Source organism: Artemia sp. Qi Xiang Cuo, chromosome 7, assembly GCF_049724085.1.
Source record: "Artemia sp. Qi Xiang Cuo chromosome 7, ASM4972408v1, whole genome shotgun sequence".
NCBI lineage: Eukaryota > Metazoa > Arthropoda > Branchiopoda > Anostraca > Artemiidae > Artemia > Artemia sp. Qi Xiang Cuo.
Genome location: NC_142800.1, coordinates 68,845,126 through 68,859,317, shown reverse-complemented (window position 1 = coordinate 68,859,317; position 14,192 = coordinate 68,845,126). Strand labels below are relative to the sequence as shown.

The following is a 14,192-nucleotide window of genomic DNA, read 5'->3' as shown; positions in this document are numbered from 1 at the left end:
AAGGCCCAATAACTATGTCTTTGGAAACAATGTGACCCCCAGAGCCCCTGGGGAAAGCTCTTTAAGTTATAAAATTTGTAGGATTGGTTATTGGGAAGCATGGATACACTTTTTGGATGGGGAGGGGAGGACGAATTTTCTGCTGCGGGGGGCGGGATTTTGGACACGGAGAATTTTCCGTAAAGAGGGAAGTTTTTGGGGGTTCAACTTTTCAGGGGAAATTGTATACTGGGGGAATTTGCCAGAATGCCTATACGAAATTTCTACATATGTCTTGCTCTCTCTTTACCGACTCAATTTTACGCGTGGAGGTGTTAAAGGTAATTGTCCGGGGTAAATTTTAACCTGGATTGAATTATCAAGAGGATATTTCCGTGGGGAGGGGAATTTTTTGTGGAGGTGGATCCAGACTTCCTGGTGTTATTTAAAACTTATCAGAAATTAAATAAAAAAAACAATTTTTCGACTGAAAGTAAGGAGCAGCATTAAAACTTAAAACGAACAGAAATTACGACGTATATGAGGGGGGATGCACCTTCCTCAACACCTCACTCTTTACGCTAAAGTTTAAATTTTGTCCCAAAATTTAAGAACGACTCATGAAACACAAGAGTCGTTTAATTAGAACAATAAGTAACTTTTTCAAAATGCCGAAAAACTTTAGCCTGAACAGCGAGGTGTTGAGGAAGGGGAAGCCCCCGCATATACGTAATAATTTCTGTTCGTTTTAAGTTCTAGTGTTTTTCCTTACTTTCAGCTGAAAAAACTTTTTTTTTATTTAATATCAGTAGAGAGCAAGACTGTACCCCTAGTAAAAGACAGAAATTGCAAATCTCATGTGGGTTACTTATCTTTGGGTGATATGAAAACAGACACAACAATGGTCATAAAATTAATTAGCCAGAAATATATTTGAACAAATCAAAATTCAATAAGGGCATAGAACAAAAAAATTCAATAAGGCATAGAAAACAAACACAAATAAAATAAAAAAATTATCATATTAGGAAGTCTTTCTCAACGATGTACAAACTATAAAAGGAAATAAAAGACTATATTTGAAACCAAGCAAATCCAGAAGTAATTTAAGCAAATGTTTCTGTAAACACTTCATTTTTTATACATATATTCAATTGGGTAAAAAAATGGTTTCATGGGTAGTTGGGCTACCTTTAAAGTTTAAAGAGGGAAACTCTGTTTTCATTAGATAGTTTTCTTTGATAAAAATTATGCTCAATATTGAAAAGTGAAAGATATTGGGAACTAAGTAAACTTAACCCTCTTAAGTTGTTTTAAGTGGCACAATGAATTTGAAAGTTTCAAACACCTTTAGTTTTTGACTAGGAAATCTTTTCGCTAATTTCTTGTTTTCAAACCTGCAACATCGTCATCAGTTATTTTTTCCCATACTCTCATAGTGAGACCAATTGAGTCACTATAAAATTATGTTTTGAAACGTTTACATTTTTTGTTTAAATTTTTAGAAAAATTACAAAGATTGCAGTACATCCACAATCAAAGCAAAAAAAAATCGAAATAAAATAAAAATGGAATACTGAAAGGGATAGATCCATTGTGTGTCCTGTGTTTGAATACAAATCACCATAAAAGGCGTTTATGGCTCCATCACACTGAAATCCAACTTTGTATCTGCCAAGAAACGGGTGTCGACCGCCACTAAGCATCATGTCTTCGTCTCTGTCTAGCATACATCGTACTGGCCTGTTCAGTCTAAAAAAATGCAGGTTGAGTGCTTACACTAAATTGAGATAATTTAATTTTAACGACAAATCATTGAGAACTGAATAGATACATTCCACATACAAACTGTAGGCTTACTACGATAATTTGGACAAGATTTTTTAAGGTAGGTCTTTTTTAATACCTTATAAATGGTAAAATCAGGTCAGTCATCTTCAGAGCAATAGCCTATGCATATCCATTGGTTCTCACTTTAATAAATATTTGGACTTTCAATCTCACATCATGTTTATCTACAAAGGGCCCCAAATCAAAAAAGTAAGGAAGATTGTGTTATCTTCCAAAAAATTAATGTCTAAGACCAGTGAGCATAATTTTCTCGTCTCTGAACAGCATGTACCATACTGATCAGGCCATCCTAAAATAAACAGTGATATAATATCAGTGCTTGTACTTTTGCAGCACAATTTCCAAAATTCGACATCTTTCACACAGAGGAGCCTTTCAACTGGGGATTTTCCTCAAATTTCAAAAAATAGCTCAAAATTTCTTTGGCTAAGATTTTGCAAGACTATGTCTCGTTTATCAGCTAAGTTTGCAACATAGTATATACGAAATTTCAAAACTCCAAATGCTTTTTTCCTAGATTCTATCCTGGCCCGACCCTTGAGATCCTTTATTCTAAAGTTCCTACAGCGGCAAATAAAAGTGTCTGTTTTACGGGGCCGAAATTTTTGCTACGGGGCCAAAATTTTGCTTGCCTTAAACACGAGTAGATTACTCAGAGATAGTTCCAGTGTAAACTCGGGAATATTTGGTTTTAGAGGTACTGTGAAAAGTCCACATTTACTTCGTGGCGAGGTGGTTAAAGAGTGCTTGATTTTACACTGTATTCCTCGAACTAAAAACATTAAAATGACACACCTTGTTGAACAATTAAAAACACTTTTTATAAAAAAGACACATTTTTGGCTATTTTTCATGCTGTTTCTATCTATATCTCCTGTGATGTTCAAAAATGCAAACATGCTTTTCAAAAAAAAAACTAGATCATAATATTGACCTAAAAATTAGACATAGAGACTATTATGTTTCTAGTCTGCATTTGCGATAGTTTTCATTATATTTCCAATTTAGCAAATAATTTTTCCACCAAACTGTGAGTCTACCAAACGATGTTAGCATTTCAGATTTTTAAGTTATTTTTTTTAAATGGAATTTATAGAAACTTCTGTTTAAAATCTTTCCCTCTGAAGCAACTTTTCTGTGATCGGTCGGTTTGTGGATGACGCTATCTCTGAGTGGGGTCATGAAGAGAGGCCATTTACCACCTTCTTGACACATCTTAATACCTTTGATGCAAATCTTTAGTTCACCTTAGAGCTAGAAGACCATTGTAAAACACCTTCTCTAAACATTTGTATTTTTAAAAAGCCTCTCAGTCTTGATCTTTTAATTAATAGAGAGTCTACACATAATGATAGGTATTTGCTTTGTTCTTCCAATCATCCCCCTTATGTGAACATCCTTATTGTATCCTTAGTTGTGGTTGTATCTTTAGTTGTATCCTTAGTTGGGAGTGGTTGTATCCTTAGTTCTAGTTTTATCCTTGGTTGTATACATAGTTGGGAGTGGTTGTATCCTTAGTTGATCAGGTGCTATAAATATATTTATAAAGATGACATAGTCCACCAACTGAACTATCTCAAGGACATTTTATTTTGAATGAATATACCATTGATTTACTAGAAAATATTATATAAAAAAGACTAAGAAAGGCAAAAAAAAGATGTATTAACATCTCAACCGCCCCCCCCCCCCAAATGAAAGCATCTCATTGATGGGTGACAAGGAAAATTTCACTGTTTAACTCTATATTCCAAAGCTGAGTGACAAACTATCAAGAATAAAAAAAAAGTTATGTCACATTTAAGGGTTTAAACAAACGACAGAGCTTTTTCAACTGCAGAAGGATGGGACGAGACCCATTGTAGGTATTGCTAGGACCAATCAAATATTATGAGAATGATTATCAGAACACAGTTCATCAATCAACAAGGTCACGAAGCTGCGCCAAAAGCCCGTGAGTCTTAATTCCGCCTTAGCCCAACATGTTTATTATAGCCCTCATCTTTCGTTTTGCATAATAGAATTTCCATTATTGTTCTCTTTAAAGGTTTAATGAAAGTTTTCAGGGAGAAAGTTGAAATCAAGAAACATACACACAAAAAAAGTCGCAATAAACAGAGATTTAATCGACAAAAAAAGTTGTTTTAACTAAAAGTATACAACTACCTTAAAACTTAGAACGGACACAAATCATTCCGTATATGAGGGGTGCTTCCTCTTCCTCCTCAATCTCTCGCTCTTTATAATAACGATCTAACTTTTTGGCCAATATTTTCATTATTTCGTCCATTAGTTAATTTAAAAATACTTAGTAGAACCTCAATATTACAACAGCCAAAAGTATGAATAGTTCAACAAGAGATCACCTGGTCTTCTAGCCTAGTCTTTAATCTAAGAAAAGTACCGCTGCTTTCAATATTATCATTCCGATATTATAAGAAATTTATTATCATAAATTTGGATATTATCAAATATTATTAATTTTCTATATTATATTGCACATCCCTGTGCTTTAAATTCAATAGTGAAGTCTTTTTAATTGTTTACTGCATAATAATGCTCATTGGAGCTCAATATTTTGGCTTTGGGCTCCTGTTTATTCCTTTTTTCTGCTAACAAAACGAGAAAGATAAGTAAATCTAAGGTCATTAAAAGGTACTCTATTATATATTTCTTCCTCCTCGTTCTCCTTCTCTCTCACTATCTTTTCCTATTTTCCTCTAAGTCTCATCCTTCATGTCCATACCCCTTTAGTATTGTCTTTTTACCTTTGATTTTATTTTAGCCTCAACTTACTTATTCTATTTTTTTGTTTTATTAATCTACTGTTTTAGCCTAATTTTTTTGTTGTATATTCACTATGGAGTAAATGCAACCTCATTGCATATATTTCATGTTTGGTTTTAACATAAGTTTTATTGCGTATTTTATACAGGTTTATTACAAAATATATATTAAAGTAAACCTGAGCAAATGCTTACTTGTAAGCAGAAAAAGCAACTGGAATACTAAGTAGACTGGATCTAGTGTCTTTCCCACCAAATCCTCCACCGAGTCTTTTAACATGGACAACGACGTGATTCGCTGGTAGTCCAAGCGCTGCAGCAACAAGCATCTAAAAAGTTCAGACACTTTATTTAAATCAAATCTAGCTTAGGTTAAAATTCAATGAAGGAATTGTACAAATCGACAAGTACCGTTTCTAGGACCACTGACTTCCGAATACCCTTCCACCTTCTACTATTTCTTCACTTAAACATGAATAAACTGGCTTACTTGAGGAGTCAAGAAATAACAGACATAAGTTTTTCCACAAGGTAGGCTTAGGTTTCTATATTTAGCTGCTTTCCTATCAAAAATTTAATCCATTATTTTGGTTTGAACAATTGCAAAAATTGCTGGTGTTCCGACGGTTTTTAGCAGCCAGTATATAAAAAGGTTGACCGAGTTTATCTAAAATGAGTCTATCTAAGGTTCACTATACAAGGTTTCTAAGAAATATATCCAAGAAGAAATTATTGAAATCAATGTTATCTTAAAAGAACCTTTCTTTTTGTCACTTTTTGTTCAATAATTAGGACACCTTTAGACTAGTTTACATTGAGTTTGAGAAGCATGAGTTTGAGAAGTGCAGTAAAGTAAGTTTAAGCTTATTGTATAGTAAGTAATGTTATAGCTGTAGTGAAGTAAGGTTATAGTTGCCAACCACATGTCCCCAGCTGGTATAACGTAGGTTTTGGTTGGTGTGTTAATCTACCCTTGAAAGGGGTATAATTACGGTCCTAAGGTAAGTAAGCTTTGGTAGCGTACCTTAGGCCTTGGCCTGACTAATTATCTTGGACGTACGGACTGGGAGTTAATCGAGGGACTAAACTAACGTTGTAGAGAGGTATGGTATAGAATAATAACATTTATTAAGCATTAAAGGAGACAATGATACACCACTCGGGTTATAGGCATAATCATAGAATACAAATAATTAAATCATATAACACTTACTATTCCCAAAACGATCCAAAACCCAGAGGTGTAATCCAACATAGTTCAGAGAGATTACCAACAATGTTATCGCAAAAACTGGCATAAAAACTTTATGCCTCGACCACACGTCCTGTTTTAAAACAGGGGAAAAGGTATTACAAATTTCGCGTATCTCCACCGCCATTCCGTCAGCTCTTAGTTTGGTGGTCAATTTCAGAACTTTTTATCTAGAATCCAATTACAATTTGCGTTGTTGCATTTCTAAATGCTTTTGTTAAAATAAATTTCTTAAAACTTGATTTTTCAGGTTACTATGGTACTCCTTTCCTTGAAAAGAGCCGTTACGGCTCATTGACTCTAGCTTCAAAGGCTAATTTTGATTCACACATTTGTCTTAACTAGTCTTAACATTTAGTCATTATGTTTTAGGATCATCTTCTTTTATAGCAAATATAAAATGCTCAAACTATTTCATAATTCTTTTTAACTGTGGCAATTATTCATGCATCCTTATTTTGGTTATTTTTTTTTGTTTCGATCTTGTGCATGTCTGTGTACCGATGCCTTCTTTTTTTCCTGTTGTAAAGCTGATGTTTTTGGATCACGTGCATGTCTTTGCACCGATGGCTTTTTTCATTATTTATACCATTTAAATAGAATATATGTTTGCTTATTTACATATTCTGTGATGATCCGCATAATGATATAAGCAAAAACTATGTTAGACGAACGTCTAAGTGTTTAACCAAAAATAAGATTAAAGTTTTTTTTATGTAATAGACTACAGTTTATTAGCCGTGCTCTGACGAAATGTGAAGAAATATATTATTCGTATTCTTCTTTATTTTCTTTTTAAGTTCTGGGTCGTTTTAGTAAGAAATTAAAACACATTTCCAAATAACAATAGAATGTTAATATTACGATTAATAATAACAGATAAATTTTACAATTTTTATAAACAACAGATTTAGCAAATAAATCTGGCTTATTTGCTTGGAGCAAGTGCTTGTCTTTCACTTAACCAGGCCTAAACAATTGATATGCTCTAATTCTATAGTCTTTCAACTTGTAGCAAAATTACCACAATATAGCATTCATCCAGGGTTCATAGTATGGTCTGCATCAAATGGCTTGAACCTTTGGTCCTACAGGACCATTGAACTGGTTTTGGAGAATTAGATTGTGTACATAGATTGTGTCAAATCAAATGGGGTGTCAAACATTTGGTGTTAATTGATGCCAAAAAAAAACTTTGTCTGTGAAGAAAAATTTCGAATATCAGAGACAGGAATAAAACTCAAATTGTTACATATAACAATTAATACATTACTAATATAGATTATATATTTTAAAGCACTAAAGTACTATTTGAAAGTACTAATATAGATTATGTATATATATATATATATATATATATATATATATATATATATATATATATATATATATATATATATATATATATATATATATATATATATATATATATATATATATATATATATATATATATATATATATATATATATATATATATAACAAACACAAGAAGCAATAATTTTTATTCATGTAAGGTTCCTCATAAAAGCAAAACTTTTTGTATAACTCTCTTTAAAAAAAAAAAAAAACACTCAAAATACAAATTAAATATATTTATATTGATAATATTATACTGACATGAGTTATGTTGATACATACCTTAATTGTTTAAAAACAATTAATATGTATGTACCCTTACAATTTATTTAATCATTGCAATGTTTATTCTTTTTACAAATTCTAAATAGATCCAACTAGACATATAATCAGACAAGGCAATTTGCGTATCCCACCTCATAGAAATCCATTATTTCCTGTCTCTCTTGTACAGATAAAAATAAGGCTTTTTATGGAGTGCGGTTTAATTACAGCTATTAGGGGCTATTCATTTTTTTGTAATGTGACTCTACTCAGGTAAATATTTATATATGAAGGAAAAATCTACTTTAACAAATATATATTAAGATCATAACAGAGAACTGAGATTAGCCTTTATTTAAGGGGTTAGCAACAGTTCTTACAACACGATTTTGTTATTAAAATTTATACATTTGCAATTTTGAACGATAAATATTCCAAAGTTATTAAAGGTTTGCAAAACACATTTATAACTATATATTTCCGCAATAACATTAGTTACCACTGTGTACATTTATTATTCGTATTATTTTTTAATCTTTCTATTTCAACTTTTCTTTTTTTTTCTATATTGAGCGCACTTTTTTTATGAAATTTCTTTCAGCTCTCTTTCTGTCAGTATCTCTATACCAACTTCTGAACTTTACAGATGTCTTCAAATTTCCGGCAACTGATAAAATTTTATAAAATATTTGATAAACAAAAAATCGCGAAGAAAGGAAACGAGGACAATTAACAGCCAGTGAAAAAATTGAAAAATTATGCAAATATTTCGGTCAAGACCTCCGCTTGACCGTCCTCAGTGCAGAATAAAACTGATAAAAATATAAAAACCAAACCTTAAAATAAAAACACGAAACTAAAATTGGACGACCCTTTCCTAGTAACGGTGAAAGAGTTACCCTTTCACCGTTACTAGGAAAGGGTCGTCCAATTTTAGTTTCGTGTTTTTATTTTAAGGTTTGGTTTTTATATTTTTATCAGTTTTATTCTGCACTGAGGACGGTCAAGCGGAGGTCTTGACCGAAATATTTGCATAATTTTTCAATTTTTTCACTGGCTGTTAATTGTCCTCGTTTCCTTTCTTCGCGATTTTTTGTTTATCATGATTAGCCAGTGTGGTCTCAGAAATTATTTATAAAATATTTGGCTGCCATTTCTTTTTATCTTGCTTTTATGTCCTTACGGGACAAGGCTCAGCTTATAGATTAGATTTGATAAGGCTCAAAATTTAGCTATTTGACTTTTTACCTGTAATGACATTATAAATTGACTTTTTCTCGTACTCTAAGGTTTGTTTACCACAAGTTTCTTTCAGTAGCTCAATAGAACATTTCCAGGTTCTCTTTTCATACTGCTAATTTTGAAAAGACTGTTATGAACCTGCACACAACAATTAATAATTTATAGCCACACTATTTATTTGTGGCCACAATGTTTTCTTGGGCTCTTTTCCTTGTCAAAAAGGTGGCCCTACTACAAGGAATATGTCCTTGCCGTCATTTTTCTTACGTACGGTAATTTATTTTAATACATATAAGCCAACATGACTGTTTTTGCTTTAACTTCCCAAAACTTTTAGTAGTCCTCCCTTAAATTTCGACTCCAACTTGTGTCATTTAGGCTATTAAGGTACCATGTTAAAGCTGTTTATGCCGTGCTATTCGTTTTTCCAAAAACGTCTCCCACGTAAAGAGCATAATTTTCCAACGTTACCTGAATCATAATTTCAGTATTTCTATTTAATCACGGCCAGGGTTACACATGTGTCACAGTGTCTCCCTGGCATAATATGCTACTTACTTGTACAAACAATTAATCTTGTCCGGTCAGCTCAATATGCACGTATATCGAATTCTAGCTGACTCCATTCAATTTCTTTTACTTCACTTCCGTCTGGCTAACAAAAAATCTATTAGTAGCCTCGGCTTATATTTCCAACTTGAACCCTTTTTCCTTTTTTTTCTTTGATTATTTACTTCAGTGAAGACTAAGGGTTTTTTCAAATTTTTATCAGCAGGAGACCTCCCCCTTCAGTACAATAGGTCTTCTCTTAGCCTATATTTATGTCTCTTGTTTTATTTACTAGATTTTATTCTTTCAAATTTATCAAATTCTCCCATCCAAAAGTGTTTCTTAGCTTTCTTGGTTCTCAAATCGCTGATATATTTTTAACTTTGCGGAACATCTTTGCCTTTTATACGCACTAATAACTATGTCTAAAATTCAACAGTTTCGGCAGTTTCCAGCCTAATTATTACTTTCAATGGAAATCTAAATTATTTGGCAGAGTCCATGAAAGTGCTTATCCCCTTACAGCGGAAATCCTCTTGATAACTCTATGTTCTGTTCATTACTGTGTGTTTTCCGTCGTATAATGTTTTATTTTATTTTCGGAAAAAAATGAATGTGTTTAGTTTGTGTTAGGGTGTCAACGGTTTGAGGTTCTAGTGTTTGATTGAAAGCAATAATTAGGCAGGAAACTATTGAATGTACAGTAGAACATATGATTTACCTTGCCTCACAACAAAGGGGACTGGGGTTCAACCCTGCCTGTGCACAAACCTTACCCCTTAGGCAAGACCTTGCTGTCCCTATTCTAACGCCACTGCTATGACCCTTTTCTTAAAAAAAATAGAACTACTTTAGACAGTTGTTCTATTTTTAACCAATCATAAATGAAATATCCTGTTTCTCCCTTCTTATAGCTCCCTTTTGAGGGGGATATTGAACTGACTCAGAGCACCCCATGTGCATGTAGCTTATCAAAAGAGCGTATCGGCAATATCTTAAGAACTGCTTAGGGTATTAAGTTGAAGCTTTCAGGGTATGTTGAGGGGAATGTTGAACTAACAGAAAGACAACATGTGCAAGCTACTGCCAGTATTAGTACTAGTATTACTCCTCCTACATTTACACTATTACCATTACTAATACTAGGGGAGTTAAGGTAAAACTTTCATGAAGTTCTGAGGGGAATGTTGAGCTAAATCAAGACTCACTATATACATACGCGTTATCAATACATTCCAGCAAATACCAGCAACATCCCAGGAATGGTTTAGGGTATTAAGTCTGAAAAACCGTTTTCATACAAATAATAGTACTACTGCTGCTACTATTTCTATTACTAATACTTTTAGTGTAGTAAGTCTACTTCTAAGGGAAATTTGAGTGGGATATTAAACTGTTTCAAAGCATACTCTGTCCATTGTTATCAAACGCGTATATAAGCAATATCTGAGGAAAAATAAGCTTAGAGAATAAATTAAATTTTCATGTTTTATCGAGGGGGACGTTGAAGTCACCTAAAGACACTGTGTGCATAATGCTACTACTACTACTGCTACTGCTATTGCTAAAATTAAGGTAAAAAAAATGTAACTTCCAGGGAATTTGAGGGGGATGTTGAAAGTGTGCATGCAGTTTGTCAAAAAGATGTTTCAGCAATGTTTCAGGAATGTTTGGAGTCATTCGGTCAAAAATTTGAGGGTATGTTGAGGGGACTTTTGAACAAAACGGAACTGTGTGCATGCTACTACTGGTGCTGCTACTGTTACCACTGTTACTACTGCTGCTCGAACTAGTGCCTCTATTGCTTCTACTACCGTAAATACTACTATACTACTACTCAGAAGCGGATTCAGAATCTATATTTGGGGGACAGAGACACATAATGGCAGATATAAAATTTAATTTCTTCATTTAGTTTAAACTAGATGAAAAGTTACCAGGTATATGCAAGTTGTCGAAAGGGCGTATCAATAATATATCAGAAGCCGCTGAGGGTATTAAGTCTAAACGCTTAAGGCTGGGACTGTCCCTATTGCTACTACTACTACTGCTATTGAAGTAAACCAAAAGGGGCACCTAGGTTGTCACAATAGCATAGATACACTATATCGGGGAACAAAATATGGAATCAATTTTTAAATTTCAGAGGAAGTTGAGGGCGATACAAAACTAAATCAAAAGGCATTTTGTGCACCCATGTTGTCAAAAAGGCGCATGTACAATATCCCTGGAATAGCCAAAGGTGTTACGTTGGAACTTTTAGAGCGTGTTGCTGGAGATGCTTAAGGAAATGAAAAGGCACTATGTGAATACAATGTTCTCATATGGCCGTAACTGTGATGTCGTAGGAACAGCAAATGGTATTAAGTTGAAATTTTCAGGGTGTGTTGGAAAAGATGTTTAATTAAATAGGGTTGTTGAAAGGGAGTGTATGTACTGGAATGGCTAAAAGTATGAAGATGAAACTTTCAGAAAACGTTGAGGTGGATGTTGAACTAAATCTAAACACACTACATGCATGCAGGTGGTTAAAAGGGTGTATCAGGAATATCTCAGGAATAGCTGAGTGTATTAAATTGAAACTTTCATGGTTATTACAGCTACTACTACTATTATTTCTACTATTACTAATAATACTGCTGCAACAACTACTGACTTCTCACAACAACTATGACTCCAGCTATATTTAAACTATTAACATTACTAATGCTAGGGGAGTTAAGATAAAACTTTAAGGGAGTTCTGAGGGGAATGTTGCGTTAAATCAAAACTCACTATATACATGCTTGCTATCAATACATTCCAGCAAATACCAGCAACATTCCAGGAATGGTTTAGGGTATTAAGTCTGAAAAATCGTTTTCATACAAATACTAGTACTACTGCTGCTACTGTTTCTATTACCAATACTTTTAGTGTAGTGAGTCTACTGCTAAGGGAAAGTTGAGTGGGATAATAAACTGTTTATAAGCCCACTCTGCGAATTGCTATCAAAAGGGTATATAAGCAATATCTGAAGAATAGCTTAGAGAATAAATTAAATTTTCAGATTTTATCGAGGGGGGTGTTGAACTCACCTAAAGGCACTGTGTGCTTAATGCTACTTGTACTACTGCTACTGCTACTGCTAATATTAAGGTCATAAAAATGTAACTTTCAGGGAATTTGAGGGGGATGTTGAAATTGTGCATGCAGTTTGTAAAAAAGACGTTTCAGCAAAGTTTCAGGAATGGTTTGAGTAATTCGGTCAAAAATTTCAGTTTATGTTGAGGAGACTTTTGAACAAAACGGAACTCTGTGCATGCTACTACTGGTACTGCTACCGTTAACACTGTTACTATGGCTGCTCCAACTATTGCCTCTATTGCTTCTACTACCGTAAATACTACTATACTACTACTCAGAAGCGGATTCAGAATCAATGTTTTGAGGACATAGACACAGAATGACATATATAAAATTTTGCTTCTTCATAGAGTTTTAACTAGATGAAAAGTTTCCAGGTATATGCAGGTTGTCGAAAGGGCATATCAGTAATATATCAGAAGCCGCTGAGGGTATTAAGTTGAAAAGCTTAAGGCTGGTTTCCTAAGACACTACTCAGCGACATTGGGCCATGCTTTAGAGCAAGAATATTAGACGATATAACTGAACATTTGGGTATAAAACGTTGGTATACTTCCGCCTACATGGTTTCTGCAAACGGAAAAATTGAGCGAAAACATAGGGATTTTTTTTATATGCTGGGGATCCGAGCTAAACAGTAACCCAAAAACTGGGATGACCATTTATTTTTCGCAGTATTTGCAGTGAATATGGCTTATTCACGTTTTTAAAGGAAACACCATTTCTTTACAACATTTGAGGGAGTCTAGAGTATGTATGGATGAAATACAAAATGATAGAACATATTACAATCTAGATCTATATAAACAGAAAATGATTATAACATGTGTTTTAAAAAAGCTATGGAGCAAGTTAAAGATAACTTGGAAGGTGCAAAGGCATTACAAAAAGAAAAATATGACAAGTGATGTCAAAATAAGACAAAATATGTCTTAGGAGATCTATTTTATGTACAGAAAACCAACCTAGAAGGAACAAAAAAGCTAAAAACAAAATGGGACGCACCTTTTAGAATCATAAAGGTACTGTCTAAATAACTTAAAATATGTTTTAAAGCACCAGGATAGAAGAACGGAAGAGGTAGTACAGAATAAGAGAATGAAAAAAGGATTTTTCTCAAAACCATGGAAATCTGAGCCTATTTCTGCAGATGCTATGACGCATCTTTAGCTGATAATTTGTCCTATTTTCGGAGACAGTTTTGACAAATCTGTAGACTCTGTCTCTTGAGGGGCTGTTAGCTTTCCAGCATTTGATTTTTTAAAGAAAATATGTATAATGAAGAAAACTTTGGCTTATTAACATGTGGATTAAGAAAATTGTAGGAGGTTTGTGTAGAGTCTTTTTCCCCATTTTCTTTTTCAAAGATTAATATTACTTTAATCGAATATTATGCGACTAGAAGCGTTGCTTTTTCTCCCAATTTCCGTTCGGGTTTATTCTTCTGGGTTTTGGAGTGCTAACTTTACTTTTTCGTCCTTATAATATTGACAAGTCTTTCCGTGGTCCCTAAAGTGTGGTTAACAGGGTTCTCAATTTTAGCTTGGTTTTCTTACTTCATCAAAGCTTTATAATCTTTGTTCCTCTTGAAGCTTCTCCTTTCGCATTAGTGATTTGGCTACTTGCGTGGGTGAAGTTGAAACTTGTTGCTGAATTTTCGGTTTTTAACCTTTCTCAACAGTTTTTCTCTTAAAGTATTTTTCTTTGAGGGACCAGGCTTCGGCATATCTCTTTCTGTAGGAGAGTTGTCTGTTTCACAGGCTGTTAGCTCTCTTCTCGTACCC

At 33.6% G+C, this 14,192-nt stretch overlaps 1 protein-coding gene across 3 annotated transcripts in view; it reads right to left on the bottom strand.

Annotated features, from left to right (window-relative positions):
* The window catches only part of LOC148950636 (xanthine dehydrogenase/oxidase-like), a 354,380-nt gene that overhangs the window by 136,242 nt on the left and 203,946 nt on the right, over window positions 1-14,192 (bottom strand). For all 3 annotated transcript variants that reach the window (XM_089092523.1, XM_089092525.1, XM_089092524.1), the window contains 2 exons: window positions 4,812-4,945; window positions 1,557-1,731 (listed from right to left, as the gene is read on the bottom strand). In XM_089092523.1, the coding sequence (XP_088948649.1) occupies window positions 1,557-1,731; window positions 4,812-4,945 (309 nt within the window). The remainder of the gene's footprint in view (window positions 1-1,556; window positions 1,732-4,811; window positions 4,946-14,192) is intronic.